The sequence below is a fragment of the Silurus meridionalis genome, chromosome 29 (assembly GCF_014805685.1).
Source record: "Silurus meridionalis isolate SWU-2019-XX chromosome 29, ASM1480568v1, whole genome shotgun sequence".
NCBI lineage: Eukaryota > Metazoa > Chordata > Actinopteri > Siluriformes > Siluridae > Silurus > Silurus meridionalis.
In genome coordinates, this window is record NC_060912.1 from 8826867 (window position 1) to 8843657 (window position 16791).

General features: G+C 42.3%; 1 protein-coding gene across 3 annotated transcripts in view; it reads right to left on the reverse strand.

Annotated features, from left to right (window-relative positions):
- Positions 1–1076: 1076 nt before the first annotated feature.
- jarid2b (jumonji, AT rich interactive domain 2b) overlaps positions 1077–16791 on the reverse strand; it is a 103211-nt gene continuing 87496 nt past the window's right edge. For all 3 annotated transcript variants that reach the window (XM_046843935.1, XM_046843934.1, XM_046843936.1), the window contains exons 7-18: positions 12677–13886; positions 10547–11019; positions 9039–9131; positions 8684–8802; positions 7887–7957; positions 7660–7774; positions 6367–6472; positions 5468–5650; positions 5207–5337; positions 4796–4973; positions 3853–3960; positions 1077–3189 (exon numbers count right to left, since the gene is read on the reverse strand). In XM_046843935.1, coding sequence (XP_046699891.1) covers positions 3013–3189; positions 3853–3960; positions 4796–4973; positions 5207–5337; positions 5468–5650; positions 6367–6472; positions 7660–7774; positions 7887–7957; positions 8684–8802; positions 9039–9131; positions 10547–11019; positions 12677–13886 — 2964 coding nt within the window. In that variant the 3' untranslated portion in view covers positions 1077–3012. The remainder of the gene's footprint in view (positions 3190–3852; positions 3961–4795; positions 4974–5206; positions 5338–5467; positions 5651–6366; positions 6473–7659; positions 7775–7886; positions 7958–8683; positions 8803–9038; positions 9132–10546; positions 11020–12676; positions 13887–16791) is intronic.

Genomic DNA, 16791 nt, shown 5'->3' on the forward strand with positions numbered 1-16791 from the left:
ATAACAATGATGTCCTCAAAGTTGACGTGTTAGAAGCAGGAAAAATGGGCGAGTGTAAGGATTTGAGTGAGTTTGACAAATTGTGACGTCTAGACAACTGGGTCAGAGCATCTCCAAAACTGCAGCTCTTGTGTGGTGTTCTGGTCTGCAGTGGTCAGAATCTATCAAAAGTGCTTCAAGGAAGGAACAGTGGTGAACCGGCGACAGGGTCGTGCTCGTCCGAGGTTCATTAATGCACGTGGAGAGTGAAGGCTGGTCCATGTGGTCCGATCCAACAGATGAGCTCCTGTAGCTTAAACTGCTGAAGGAGTTCATGCTGTTGCTGCTCGAGGGGTCATGGCTGTTTTGGCATCAAAAGGGGGGCCAACACAATATTAGGCAGGTGGTCATAATGTTATGCCTGATTGGTGTACATACACCAATTATTACACTTAAAGGTATTTTAGGTTGCAGGAAGAACCGTGCTCAAGCACCTCTATTGGTCAGTTAGGGTATTGCATCCCTAATATTTTGTTTAAGGGAAGTGATTTGCAATTGTTAAGATTTTGGACTTCTGATCAGAAGGTCATGAGTTCAAATCCCGGCAGCACCATGCTGCCACATCTGGGTCCCTCAACTGCTCAGTTGTTTAAATGAGATACATGTAAGTCTCTGTGGATGAGGATGTCTGCCATATACAAGGAAATTTAAATGTAACCCAGGTGGCCATAACTGTTCCCCACCACTACAACACTACTAATTAAAAAACGCAAAGTTCATTCATGAATGCTCAATGAACAAAGGGAGTTTAATGAAGCTATGATGTGTGAAGGTTGGAGTGGAGGCTCTCGAATGGTTTGCACAGAACATGGACCTCCTCAACACCACCAAACACCACTGGGATGAACTGAAACACAGACCAAACCCCAGACTATTTCATTTAAAATGATATACAGGTTTATATAATAGCAAATGATTTATTCAAAATGACAAAGTTCATTCATGAAAACTGAGGTACAAATTGGGAAGCCCTTCAACTATGACTCTTAGTAAAGATCGTATCTAAAACATTCCACAGACAAACTGAAAAGGCTACAAATTGTCAATAAGTTTTTATTAAACCTTGAGTACAAACTTGAAAAGTAAAAAAAAAAAAAAAGAGAAAAACAATAGAACAAACATGAATTCTTTCCGTGTGTTTGGAAAAGCTGAGATGCAGTGCGAATAAATTAACTTTGCCAGACGTTGAGCAAATCTTTCATACAACCTATCAGGAAAAAAAATAAAAACCCCGAAAAAATTGCAAAAATACATAGTAAGGCCATAAAAACTTGACAACTCAACACAGTTTATAATTCCTGTTAAAAACAAAACCAAAGGAAAACCTGAATTGGTTTTTTTATTAAATAATCCTAAAACAGTTCAGTCTTCTGGAAAGGAGGACAACCATCAAACTAGATTATAGGGTTGTTTTTTTTCTTTTTTTTTTCCTTGACAGTCACCACTGGCAAGCTCAGTGCAACATGAGTAGCTACTACATTGTTGAATTTTCAGAAATGAAAATGTAAAAAAACTTTTTTTTTTTTTTAAACGATGTTTTTTCTCCCTTTTCTTAAAAAAAGTAAAGCTTCAAAAAAAAAAAAAAGTAACCTGGAAACAGGTGGGAGGGGCATCGCTACTCCATATCTTATTTTTTATTTTTTTTATCAGTGATATAAGCAGCACTTCAGATTTTCTCCACAATGCCAGAGGAACCCTGTAGGTGTCTCTCTCACGAACGACCAACGAGCGCACACGTTCTCCGGTCGAATGAAGAAACTGAAAAAAGTAAGGCTGTTTCTTCATCATGTGTTTTTCATCTGGTTTCCTCTTCCTGGCACCTCGACGCAGAGGCTCAAGTATTTAAACAGACATTTACAAGATTATGTACAAAAACAAGTTGTCGATGGGTTTTTTTGCAAAATCGAATATTAAAAAAATGAAGTAAGGAAGAAAAAAAAAGAGAACAAAACTATTTCACATTATACCCCCTTAGCCTAGCGGCTCTAAATTAAAATCATTCGAAATGAATTGGGGAAAACAACCAATAAAATGACTACTAATAATAATTACAATAATAAAACAATGAATAAAATTAATGTTAACTGGTACAGATGAATTAAACAGGAAGTGTGGAATGTTAACACGATTGCACATGTCGAAGCTGAAAGCCTCCGAAAGCAGATAGCACTCGTTTTCGTTTGAACCTTTTGTGAATTGATGCGAAAAATGAAATAATAATAATAATAACAACAATAACAATAAAAATCAAATCGAATAAAACAGCACCAAAGAATCAGACGAAGCTCCTTTAGCTGAAGATCTAAAGATCAGGCACAGTTAAAGGGGGAGTCGCTAATGTCAGCGCAGGAGCTCGTCATGACCGTCTCGTCTCACCCAGTCCAGTTCAAAGCGTCCGATATTTCAAATTAAAAACAAACAAAAAAAATCCCGCTTTCAAGTGTTACCTCGTCTTAGCAACTAATTCAAAGAGGTCAAATGTGTTCATTTATTAATAAAAAAACTAAAAATTGGAGCAGTCCAGGTCGGCCGAACGGCCATCGTGTCTCTGGAATCGTGACACAAAGTAGACAAAAAGAAAGAAAAACAGGAGCACCAACATGTCTCGATTCACAGTTCAGGCTGAGTGTGTGTATGCAGTCGACAGGGCCAAGGATGAGGGAGGACAAAAAAAAACAAAAAAAAAAAAAAACAAGGGTCCGGAAGAGAGGACGACAATTGTCTCACTTTTTTAACCGGACCAGAGAGCATGCTGCTTAATGCTAACAAAAAAAAAAGAATCCAAAAGGAACAAAAAACCTTCTTTCGCTCTAGTGCAAAAAAGGCAGCTCGCTCGCTCACATGCAGCAAGTGTCGCCGTACTGTAGGAGGCAGAAGATCCGCGATTCAGAGATCCGCGTGACTGAGAGAAAGAGAGGTGTGATTGGGATAAAGCAGATCTCAGAAGTTTAGAGCAGAGTCGATCTCTCTCTTTTATGAGATGGCCATTGTGGTGTTTTTGCCCATTTGGGTGAGAGTCAGCTCTAAGGAGGCGCTCTTCCTCGGGCGACGCTTGTTCGGGGTTTTGTTCGGACTGGAGCTGTTGCAGCTTTGTGACGAGCTCTTCGTGGCTTTGCAGCACACCAGATTCACCAAACTGTTGATCTGCTCCTGCAGCGAAAGAGGACAAGAAACACAGGAAGTCATCACCATATATGTATAAATATAAAAAAAATCAAGCAGAACATTATAGACAACTGCCTAATATTGTGTTGGTCCCCCTTTTCCTGCCAAAACAGTCGTGACCCCTTGAGCATTAACAGCATGAACTTCTTCAGCAGTTTGAGCTAAAAGAGCTTGTCTGTTGGATCGGAGCACATGGACCAGCCTTCGCTCACCCACGTGCTTCAATGCTCGTTACCATCACCACACACACACAGTAATGTATAGCAGTGAAGGCAGAGGTTAACCAAAAGTGACATGAGGGAGCCAATACTTTTTCTCCTTAGTGAGGGGAAAAAAAAGAGAGACACAATGCAGAGTCAGAAGGTCACATCTGAGCCACATCTGCATTAGAGGATTAGTCAAGGATGTATGTTTCCTTAAACCACACAAAATAAACATAATTTTTTTGTTTTGTATATTTACTCATCCAATGGGTAACCAAATTCTGAATTTAAAAGAAGCACACGGCTGGATGATCTCAGAAGCTGTTGAAAAAAACAACAACCCCTGAGCGAGCACGAAGGGCACCACTACTGCGATTATCACCAAACGAGTCTCAGCGCTGCCCCCTGCAGGCTCTCTTTTACTCAGGAGACTGGTGAGCTTTACCTCGTCATAGCGGTACATCATCTTTAGTCCACGGCAGGATTTGTTTCTCTCCACGTAGCGCAGCGCACACTCCAGACAGAACACCACATTCTCGTTCTCCTGCACCACCTGAAACACACGCAACGTTCAGTACTCAGTTCTTTCTGTACACTGGTTTGTGGACACCTGAGCATACGTGCATTTTGAACACCCCGTTTCATCCGCTTGCTGTTATAATAACCTCCGCTCTTCTGGGAAGATGTGGCACTAGATTGCGTGTGACGTCGGCCAACTGGAAACCGAACGCAAAATGTTTAGAAACATTCATCCCGGAAAAACTATCATTACTGATACTTTCCTGTATCGTTACTGAAAACGGGGCCAATATTGTTGCAGCCATACAAGGGCCCAAATGGTAAATAAACTGGTTTCACCTTAACCTGAATGTGGCATTGAATTATTTACTTCAAAAGGAAAAGGCAAGATCTGAAATTGCTTTCGGAATGTGCTTTTCGAACATATCATATATATATTTTGTAATATCCTTATATACTACGGACAATAATGAAAACCCGAATATGCGAGTTCTTCTGGGCGCTGTGCTGCAGGTGTCGGTTAGTTGGTGATGATGATGTTGATGTGAACTGTAGGCTATAGCTGGGCAATAGCCGTCTACGCTGTTACTCATTAATGGCCATTATAGAACGAACACATTTATATAAATTCTGGAATGCCCTCACAGAAGCTTCTAGAACATGACTGGACTTCCTGACCAATCAGAATTCAACAGCGATGTCGTATATTAAGCAAATAATAATACTGAATTATCTGCCATTCAAAAACACCATTTGGGTGCATCTCTGGATTCACCTCACCACCGCATTGTTTTTCATCATTTTATATATGAATCTGAATATTATTTTTTATACCAAATGGAATAAAGGAAATGAAACTGCAGTCTTACCATAGACAGGTAACAGAGGTGTTGGCACATCTGGCAGCGTCTCTCGGACGACTCGAGAGCCGGCCATTTGCGTGCTTTCTTCCTGTTGTCTGTATGGCCATTGTCATGAGTGCCATATCGGGCAGAGGAGAGCAGACCAGCCTCGTAGAGATCCTGCCTCTGCTTCATCTCTATGTTCCTGCACACACACACACACACACACACACACACATTCAATCCAATTATTCACAAGTATAAAACAGACAAACAGGAAGTCTATATAAGCTTGTGGTCTCCAGATTTGCACTTTAATTTAATATTTTCAATCAAAAAACTTCTTTCCTGCTATCATCCATCTCCCTTATCATTTTTTAGTAAAACACTGAAGCGATTCCATCCACCAGTGAACCCCCTGACCAATAAGGTACTGACCTGAGATCTTTGAGAAGAGAGGAGATTGCACTTAGCAGAAGTGCATTCTCTCGTTTGGCCTCGGCCGTAGCGATCTGGTACAGCAGTTTCTCCATGGAGAAGGGCTTAGCGATGCGCCTGCATTTCAAATCCTGACCCAGGAGGACAAAAAAACAAAAAAAAACCAAGTTAAAAACAGGAGGAGGAAGTTAAAACAGTTATAACTGTTGTAACTGCATCGGTCCAGCAGGTGGCAGCAGAGGGCAGAGAGACGAGTCTTACCTTGGCAGCCTCGTAGCCCAGGTTCATCCACTGCGGCGTGGCGAAGTGCACCGTCTCCGACACGCTGTAGCCGCAACACACTCTGGAGACGAACGTGCCGGGAAAAACCACCACGAACTGTCCGCTCTGCTGCACCGTACGGTGCACTTTAATCCCCTCACGACTCAGAACCTCGGGAGAGATCTTACACACACACACACACACACACACACACAAGAATATTAATTACCAATATTGATTAATTGATCAAATAAATTCCTGTATATTTATAGAATGTGTTGTCAGTTATGGGTTTGTTTGGATCATCAGCCTCCTCACTTCAACATCAGCACCTGACTTTACTACCCTTGTGGCTGAATCAGCACAAATCTCCAAAGCACGAACAAAAAGAACAAATATTGCGATTGGCTGTGGTTTATTGGTTCGTTACTGTTGGACAAAATACGAACAAATAATATTTATCTATAAATAAGAGTGTGAGGTCTTGGAAGGAGTCTCCGCTTTCGGCGTTTCTTTTTTCTGTAGTGACAGTCAACGAAAAACTATCAAATGTGAATGTAACTATAAAAGTGCTTTATTTATTTCTACAATATAATCGGTATTATCAGTATAACGATATAAAAATGTCGGTTTATCTATACACACACACACACACACACACACACGGCACTACAATATTCTGTTGGTTACATTTTACCTGTAATGCATTTATTTACTTTTTATTCATCATTATTCAGCGGTATTATTGTTGTATTTGGCATTATATTATTATTTATTAATGAATTAATACTGTCCATCAACACTGCACTTGGTATAATGTGGAAATTAGATCGGGTGTGTGTATTTCATGCATGTGGCATTCGTGTGTAAATGTGTGTGTGTGTGTACGATTCTCTCACCATTATGTTCTTCTCCAGCATCTCGAGTCCCGGTGTGCCGTTGGCCTGCAGCAGCGTGTGCACTACTTTATCAAGCTTAGCCTTCTCCTCAGCAGGGATCGAATACCTGCACAGCACAGCAAGAAACCCTACGTTAGCTCTCTGTGTGTGTGTGTGTGTGCGTGTGTGTGCGCGTGTGTGCGCACGCAAGTGTCACTAGAGAAAGAGAGCACTCCATGCCAGCTGTGTGCTACCATAGCAACTGGCTTTTATTTTTTAATTTTTTTATTTGATGAGTCAGTTCACACGTGTGCACGTGCACACACGCGCACAGTCTCACAGGAGCAACACTTGCTGTGATCAGTTATGCCTCGATGCCGAGTCCTGTCTCCTCTTGCCTTTCTCGGTCAGGTTCTCTCTCTCTCTCCCTTTCTCTCTCTCTCTCCCTCCCTCTCTCCCTCTTTCAGCTGTATTTCTAAATCCGTACACGGAATCTAGAAACCCATGTCGAATGTAACGAACGTTGTAGTTACATTTATCGGATGTATGACTAGTCATTGATGAAGTTTCTCATAAATAACTGAATGAAAAATTAGCATATAGTTTGTGTTACTAGTTACTAAGACATTAATATGAATAAAATTAACTATACATTTCCAAATACATTATGGTCTGATTTCTGGCACTTCTCAGCACTTTGGGCAATTACTCAGACATATTTCTAATATTTATTGTATATATATATATATATATATATATATATATATATATATATATATATATATATATATATATATATATATATATATAAACACAAACATTATTTTATATATATAAAAAACAAATATATAATCACTGATAGCACTGATTCTTACACACGAGACCGTATGCTGCATGGAGAGCGCTATATTACATTTGCATATGTATGAGATATTTATTTAATTTAGCACGTTATCATGATTCAGTACTGTTTTTTTTTACAATAAAGTTCAGTACTGTGTTATATGGAATGTTTGTTTTTGTAAGTGTAAGCTGTGTGTGTACTGGTGTCAAATCCCACTTTCTGGACTAACGATTGAAAAAACAGGAACTTGTAGATCCGAAATGAAAAGTCATTTTTTTCTTGAATTTTTGTCTTTATTTATTTATTTTTTAAGTGCTCTGTTTTATAAAATATATAAATAAATAAATGTATTAGCGAAAGTGAAGTGCGTTTTAAAAGCTCCTATGCTTTAAAAAAGTACAAACTGCCCCTTTAATTGCCCTCAGAATCACAAACCCCTCTCTGATGTGATATTAAAGTCAGGCACTTACCAAATGCAGTCAGCACCAGTGTGTAAGTAATCGATGTATGGAAGGCGGTTTTGGTCTCGTGACCAGCATGAGGTAGAAAAGACCATGCCAATGTTCAGCCAGGGAACAGTCACCCCTGTACAGAGATAGAGAGAGAGAAAGAAGGAGAGATAGAAAGAGAGAGAGTAAATGAATAGAAAACACACACTCGTAGTTCTGAGACTTGCAGCAGATAGATGGAGACTCACCGGGCACGGCACCGAGGTGGCGCAGGATGGAGCCGGAGTTGTGAGGAAGGACAGTGAGGTTCCATCCGTGTCTACATAAACAGAGGAAAAAAAATCATAAGAGTCAGGAAACGTACTAATCCAGGACGGAGTCTCTCTGTCTCACTCTCTTTCTGTTACACTCCCTTTCTCTTAACATCAGTCTGTCTGTCTGTCTGTCTGTCTGTCTGTCTATCTATCTATCTATCTATCTATCTATCTATCTATCTATCTATCTATCTATCTGCATATGTCTGTGAATCTGTCAATTTGTCTATTTCTTAGTCTCTCTCCTTTCATCTTTTTTTGTTTCTCTCTCGTGTTGCCTGTTACATTGTGTCTGTCTGTGTCTCTTGTTTTACTTGTTTCTTTTGTCTCTCTCTCTCTCTCTCTCTCTCATTTCGGCGTTTCTGTATCTCTTTGCCTCGTCTCTTGTTTTGCCTGTTACATTGTGTTTTTCTCGTTTTTGCTTGTTTCTCTGTATCGATTTTTGTCTTTCTCTTATTTTGCCCTTTTCTTTATCTCTTTCTGTCTACATCTCTCGTTTTGCCCGTTTCTCTGTCTCTCTGGCTGTCTTCAGTCTGTCTATTTCTGTCTCTCTCAATCTCTCACTGTCTGTATCTCTCTATTTACTTCAATTTTCTCTCTCTCGCTTTCACTCCATGTGTCTCCTTTACTGTCTCTGACATTGTATGTGTATATACACACACACACACGTCTCTCACTCTTTAAAACATTATCAGGATATCAGCGATCAGCAGAAGTGGAAAAGCTCTTACTTTGAGAAAGGCTCTGACTTGCCCACGGGAAAGCCGCTCCCATGTGTGCTTGTGTCCACTTTCCCACAATGCACCGCTACATGACAGTCCCTCTGCTCCACTATTCGCCAGTACTCTTGCTATAAGAAAGAAGCAAGAAAAAAAAAACTTGAATCACAGCGAAGGCAGGATTTTTATTATTATTTTTTTTTTTCTAATTCGATAATTGCATGATAAGGCTTGTAGCAGTACTAATAATAATTACTGTGTAATAATATAATAAAAAACATGAGAATTACAGACAATAAATCACATTAGGGTTAAGTTTATGCAGATGTAGTGGGGAATGAATGAATAAATAAATACAAACAAATACCTCGACCTCTGATGCTCTGGGCTCCTTGTTGAAACACATTATCATCGCGTTCCTGGCTATTCTGTAGAAAGTGGTCAGCGCTACTGATCTCCCCTGGAAGGCCACACACAAGCACACAGAGTCAGAAATACATCCTTCACAGCACCACTTCCTCGTTTAGTCCCCGCCACCCCAATACTGGAGCTAACAGATGACACATAGAGGCTTTCCCTTGCCACGCCGTGCACATGGCAGCTGGGAAACTCCACACACAAAAATGCCAATCGCTAAAGTTCGGATGAGTCACAACGAACGAGCCATGTTTACGCTAAATCACTTTCAATTAAATGCATTTGGGAAGGACGGATCTTTTCCTGGAGCTTTAGAAAACGTATTAAAGGCAATACAAGAGTGAAACACTTTCAAAACTAAAGATTGAGGCCCTCCATTAGTGATAATGCAGCTCAGGGTGCAGCTAAAGGAAACAAATACAAATGGAAATGATTCACCTACGGTAGAACTATCAAAGCCTAAAAAAAAAAAAAAAATAGGTCAAGGGTTTAAGTGTAAAAAATTATTATTTTTTGTATAATATCTGGAACTCTAGAACAGTTAGCATCTGTCCCTTTGTAAGTGTCTACACGTGTCTTTAATATCGGCGTTTGATGATGCTGGACTGGAGAAGTGTGCCATGCAAGATGGAACAGATAGCGATGTAGGGGAACAGATGGAACCAGCATGGGCCCAAAGAACTGGAGCCACTCTCATGCACAAGTGTGAGTGTGTAAGAGAGAGAGAGAGAGAGAGAGAGAGAGAGAGAGAGAGAGAGAGAGAGAGAGAGAGAGAGAGAGAGAGAGAGAGAGATATCACGTTTAACACAAACCTTCCCCAAGACACACTCAGTGGGGAAAGTAGAAGGTGCTTTTGAAGCGCTCTATAAATCTGCCTGCACTTGAGCTGGAAATAAAAACCTTGTAGAACTTTGTGTGTGTGTGTGTGTGTGTGTGTGTGTGTGTGTGTGTGTGTGTGTGTGTGTGTGTGAGAGAGAGAGAGCACAGCAGGCGTACGGTTTCAATTAGAATGGAGAAAATGGAGTTAACGATGGAAGCCAGGTACAGTGTACATGGAGGATACACAAACACACACCTACATAAAAGAGTGTGTGTGTGTGTGTGTGTGTGTGTGTGTGTGTGTGTATGTGAGAATGGAAGAGAGCTTGAGCTCGAAGTAAATTAACTTAAATAAGAGCATTTATAGCAATTACACACACACACACACACACACACACACACGAACCACAGCCTTTTTATGTGCTGTATAGGTGTAGGTTTGGTGTACAGTTTGTTTGGTGGCCTGGGTGCTGCTGCAGCTGGATTTCAGCAAAGTGACAATGAAACAAAAGAAAACCTAAATCAATAAAATATACAAGCTTTTGACCAGATTCGGTTTTCCAGACCAAATTCAAACTAAGCCAAACACACATTTCACAGTTTTACAACAGCAGCTTTTCCAAAAGCAGTGTCTCTCACCTTATATATACACTTGTGCTGGTCGCTGAGAACCCCTTCGTTTCCTTTCTCTTCCACACATCCCTCCTTCTTCTCGTGGTTGAAGAGTCGTCGGCGTCCAGGATTACGTTGCGTCTCCGCCTCCTTGCCTGGTCTGTGAAGGCCGTTTTTGGGCTCGTATCGCGGAAGAGCCAGGGCGTGGCCGTTCCCACTCTCGGAGTGGCCCTCCAGGGGCCCCCGGCGGCGCTCCAGAATCTCCTTCTCGGCCTGGACGTCGTGCTCGAGGCGACGCTGCTCGTGTGGAGACAGCTGGTCGTAGGAAAGAAGGAACTGCAGGTAGGCCTCCTGGAGTTTAGCCAGCCGTTCCTGAGCCGATCGCGGGATCCGGAGCAGATCGGCTAAACGGCTCCACTTCTTCAGATCCATCACGCGCTGCATGCCACCCATGTCGCTGACCAGTTCGGAGAAGCGTGCCAGATCTACCTCGCAGCCTCCTGTATAGGAACAGTGGTGTGTTTTTTCCTAATCGTGCAGTATATTTTGTAGATATGTGGTTTAACCCTCGATTCAACATGATAACTCCTTTAAAACATCAAGGTTTTTTTTTTTTATCCCAAACTTTTTCTTTTTAAATTATAAAATGCTTCACCTTGAAGCTCTTTAATCCTAGAACTGATGACATGATCGTCCATTAATAATAATAGAGGTCGACCGATACTGATAGCTAGGCTAGATCGTACTTTCAGATAATCGATTAGTCAGTCAATACTGGGTAAAAAAACAAAAATAACACTTGCATAATACTAAACTTTTTTACGAAAAAATAAAAATAAGTGCTGAATCATGAAAATGCGCTAAATAAAATATATATATATATATATATATATATATATATTATTTAATATAATTAATATATTCATATTAATTCTATTCAAATTAATATATTAATTCTATTAATATAAATATATTAATTATTTGTATTAATATAATTAATATATTCGTACTAATATAATTAATATGAATATATTAATAAATAGGATTATATAATTGATGTTATAATTAACAAATAATAAATTATATTTAGTGAATATAATATAGCGCTCTCCGTGCAGCGTGCAGTCTCGTGTGTAAAAACAAACAGCACGTGGAGTTAGTGATTCCCCCCCCCCCAGAGGCCGCTCTTGTAATGACAACCTTAAGCCGGAAATCGGTATGGATTTTAAGGACATTTCCAGCAATCAAACAATCAGTGCCAATTAATCTGAAAAAAAACGATGAATCTGTCGACCTCTAAATAATATTACTAATAAGAGCCAAGTCCAATTTCCTTGAGCTTTTATTACAAATAAGCTTTTGAAAGCTGAACAAAACCTACATTACTTTAGCCTTTTTAAGTAAACGTCGATGCTCTGCAAAATCAACTAAACTCCTGCCCCAAAGCATTCTTGTGATTAAAATTGGTCACCTTGACTTTCATTACGCTGGAGTGTTTGCTTATTCATGAGCAACGGATATTAATCATTCAAACAAACCCAATACCAGGAAACCCCGTGAAAAACTCTTGCATGCCACGTATACTAATAGTAATCCTTCCCTTTTTCAAAGGAGTCTCCAGTTTAAGAGGTAAAGATAGAACTCATTTCCTATACCGCTTCATGTAAATATAAAAGAATAGCAAGTAATTGTTTGGCTTTTTTTTTTTTTTTAAAACCTTTAGAAGTGATATTGAACAGAAGTCTACACCCTACAGTTTAATTTTCCACCTGGAACACCTCCAACATTACAGCTGAATTTGTAGGGCTCCAAATCCTAACTATAATAACCAGCAAGCCCTGGAGAAAACACAGTAGTAGGTTACTTTAAGTCTCAGGGCAGCTTTCTGGAGCATATAAATGCTCAGCCATGCCGAGGGGCAAATAAAAAAGACAGGCAATTTAAGTGAGTTACTGCTTCACAACAAGAGCTGACAGCAGTCTTGTATTTAACATGTGGTTGCTGGGGTAAAGTTGCATGATTGGCTTGTGATGTTCCTTATGTGGTGTACGATTACAAAGCAACACTATTTTAAATTAATATATTCATAAGTCCTGGTTCTTTCACAGCGCTCAGGTAACTTCAGAACAGGGATACCCTTTTTAGGAAAAAACTCACCGATGACTGGTGGTTCCTCCATGCTGATGCCCTGAGATTTGAGGTGTTTCTTGATGCAGGAAAGCTTCTGAACATTGGGGCCCCAGCGGCGGCCGAGCTTGTGCACTCGCTGCACCTGCGTGATGAAGCGCATGTCGTCGTTTAGCTTGCACTCGGGACGCCAGTCAGGAGGCGGGACAACTTGGCACAACCCGCTCACTTCCGCGCATTCTCGCACCGTGTCCAAGTACACCAGAGGGTCCTGAAACTCCCGTGAGTTAGGGCGAAAAACTGGAGCCTCCGGCAGCGCTGCCAGGCCTGCCCGGCTTCTCTCACGCTCCTTCTCTCTCTCCTTTTCCCTCTCACGCTCCCGCTCCACCCGCTGAGGTGTGGTCTGAGGCTCTGACCCTCTCAAGAGTCTGCTGGTTGAGGTAGTGTTAGCATTAGAGTTAGCGTGCCAGCTCTTGACCCTCTGCTGCGCCCTGTGGATGAACATCAGCCTCCCGGCGGAGGCCCGTTTGGGCCGTTGCCTTGCCGGCTCGGGATTGGCTGGGCTCTGGTGGGCAGAGCCTGGGGCAGCTGGGGAGGCCGGAGCAGGCGTGGGGCCTGTTTTTGGTGTAGGTGAGGCAGCCGTTTCAGTGATGCTGTGCCCATTAGCAAGAGCAGTCGAAGCCTTGTCCTGGTTTAGCACCTTCTTGCTGCGTGTTTCCACTACAGGAAGTGATGCCAATTTAGGTTTTTTAGCCTCTGAGAACAAACCCTTGGACTTAGGCTCTATAACCTCCGGCCCTGAATCCATTCTGCGTTTGGAATTGCGCAGACCGTGCCGCCCTTGCCGACTGTCATCCTCTATTTCGTCGTCTTTCAAGATATGGAGTCCGTTAATCCTCCCGTTGAAGCGAACATTGGCGCCCCCATTGGCTGTGCCATGCAGCCCATTTGTTAACAGCACCTGTTTGCGGGTTTTTGCATTGCCACTTGGGACTTTCCCTGAGTGAGGGGGCTGGGCACCAAGCCCGTTGCTGGCTGGATGCTGATTGCCGCCAGCAGCAGCAGCATGTTTGCTGTGGTTCAGTTTGGCTTTCTTTACCAGCTCTCCTTTCGCTTTGGTGTATGTGACGTGGCCCTTGGTCACGGTGGCCGTGTACTTCACAGTTCTGGAGGGTAGGCGGCAGTCTTTCGACTTTTTGGCAGCAGCCGCGTTCAACGAGAAGCCGTTCACTTTCGAAACCTAAACAGAAGCAGGTTGAGAAGAAATGTCAGTCGGAACATTTAATATACAGCTTTCAGTCACAAGCAATGGAGCAACCAATCATATGAGAAGATACGAAGAGAAATTCGGAGCAAAAACAAGAAATAAATATGCTTTGAATCCATAAATCTGCACAGTAGGTAGTGTAACACAACACTACTTTAAGTATCCATTCCATTCCTCAAACACAGGTATCAACCTTCAGATATCAATCTGAAGTGTGGGCGTGGCCTAAACAGGAAACCTGACTGTTCCAAGAAACAAAAAAAAACACTCTTGAACATGAGACTATGCATAGCATTGCACAGGATTCCACTTCCGACTGAGACCTTTATTTCAACCACATGATCCTTCTTGACCATAATTCTTTGACCCAAGATATTTTCTGTACAAAAATTTTATTTCATTGCTTTTAAAATCATGCCGGTGTATCTGCAAAGCTACGGGTGCAACTTCTTGGGATTGGTGGCTCTATTAGCAAGCCTCACTCAGCTATCCTAATCTGTATTATGTACTCCAAAAGCCCTGGCTACAGCAGGGCATAATTAACACAGGGAAAAAATGAGAACAGACAGAAATCACAGAGAGGAACTAATGGGGAGAAAGGTACTTGGTGCCAGCTACTGGTGGTAAAATGACTCCCGGAATATAGTTTATAGCGAAAGCACATTATAATCAGTCTGATATGGAGTGGTCTCGTTAAGCTTGGTAATTCAGCCTAAACGCTTCAAATAAAAGTCTGGTGTTCCTCGGCAGATCTGAGAGCCCCCGCAGATTCCTGCTGCTGCGGGCGACGCTTCAGTTACACATAAACTCGTATGGGTTAAAGCACAGTTATGGGAATATTAGGCTGCGTCTTCTCTTCTCACCAGGCCTCCACTTTAATTCCGGTTTACTTCACGTCTTCTGTTACCAACACGGATACCGTTTCGCAAAAGCACTATGAAATTTCAACTATATGCAATCCTTTTTATGTGCAGAACATCCGAGGATCCTCACAAACATATTGAGTGGCGGACCGCAACTTTGTTTAACGCAGTGTCACTTTTTAAAATATTGTTCATTATTTTCCCACCTTGAAAACATACGCAACAATGCCAGGGGTATAGAAAGAAACTATAGTTAGCACAGTGTCACTATATATATATATTGGCCTGCTCAAAGTCCCTCGGGTGCAAAACCTTCAGGGCATCCTCAAGCTATATTCCCACGTATGGAGATGTATGTATGCGTGTGTGGGGGGTCCACACAGGAGGTACTATTAAGTGAAATGCGCCTGAGCCACTGCGATCCATCAGTGTGCCGAGCCGGTCGACACGGCCCGAATTGTATTCCTATCAGGCTCAGCCAAACATAAGAAGAGGCTATTAAATGATAAGGGGGACTGAAACGTGATCGCCTTCATCTGTCGCTCCGCCTTCGTAACACAAGGAGAAGCTGAGGGAGGGGAGGAAGAAAGGAAAGGCATGGTCGGAGGGGGGGGAGAGAGGATCCCTATAGAGAGCATTTCTATACAAAGCGCGGTGATTGCTGCTCACGGCAGGTGTGCGGACACTTTGTTGGGACTCTTCATCTGGATGAACCGCACCATCACTTAACGTCTCGTGAAAGAAATTATGCCACCCTCTGTTCTCGATTTGACAAAGTACTAACCTCTCTTCAGCTGATTCTCTAGCCATTAAGACAACACGCCCTGTACAACACTTTATTTAAATGTTTATTTGGAACAGCACCACCCATCATGACCACACTCCACCATCTCCAGTCCACACACCCTCTCCTACCCCGCATTTATCTAGATAAAACCAAAACACCACCCCTAGAAATGCCATAACACACCACCCTCTTACATTTACAGCATTTGGCATATGCCCTTATCCAGAGAGACTTACAATTATCTTATTTATACAGACAAGCACCTGAGGGTTAAGGACCTTGCTAACAGTGGTGGCGCTGGAATTTGAACTCGCATCCTTTTGAGAAACGACCTGCTTCCTCCATCTAAATGTGCAACCACCTACCTGCCCCCCCCCATCTTTTCACCCTATAAACCATCACCAATCTGTTTTCCCACTGACCTCCCCTTCAAACACCTTCATCTCCAAACAACCCATTAGCATTTAAGAGGCCAGTGCTTTTCTCAGGTCTCCTGAAAACACTGCTTGTTTTCCTCGTGGTTGCCCTGAGGAAAGCAGCACCGTTCTCTAAAACAACACCTTCTCATCCAGCTGAAACAGATCGTCCACTGTGAAGAGCCACCTTCAGCATCCACCAACCTCTTGCTCTCATCTTCTAATAAGAGCAGCACCACCCTCTTCCACCCACTCGCCATGCCTGTTCAAAGTGCCAAGCTCCTTCGGAAACAGCACCATCCCGTCCTCCATTTAAAACGAGGCTGATGCCCAGCAGGCTGCGAGAGTGCAGTGTGTGTGTGTGCCCACGTGTGATGCCAATTCCACTTAGCGTTCATTCCCTTGTGTGCTTTGCGTATGTGTGTTCTCACATGATCCGAGATTAACTTGCATCTGTAGTGAGTGTCGTGACCACTAGAGGACTCACAGGCTCCATTACTCAGATCTGTTGAGGCGCCACACACGTGAGAGCAAACTCACTCTGTCTGGGATTGATTAGTCTGCTCGAAGAGACGGCAAAGGAAAGGGGGGGGAGTGTAGCGAGTAAGCAAACGAGACTTATAAAGAGACAGAGAAAGAGAGAGAGACAGTGCAAGAGCAAAGTCACCGCAGTGGCGATGCCCGTCACCACACTGTGCCCAGTCGAGCAAAACGGCTAGCCGAAAGAGAAGACAGGAACAAGTAAAGGGAGAGAGAGAGAGAGAGAGAGAGAAAAATAAAGAAAGCAAAGGGGAATACAAGATTACCAAGTA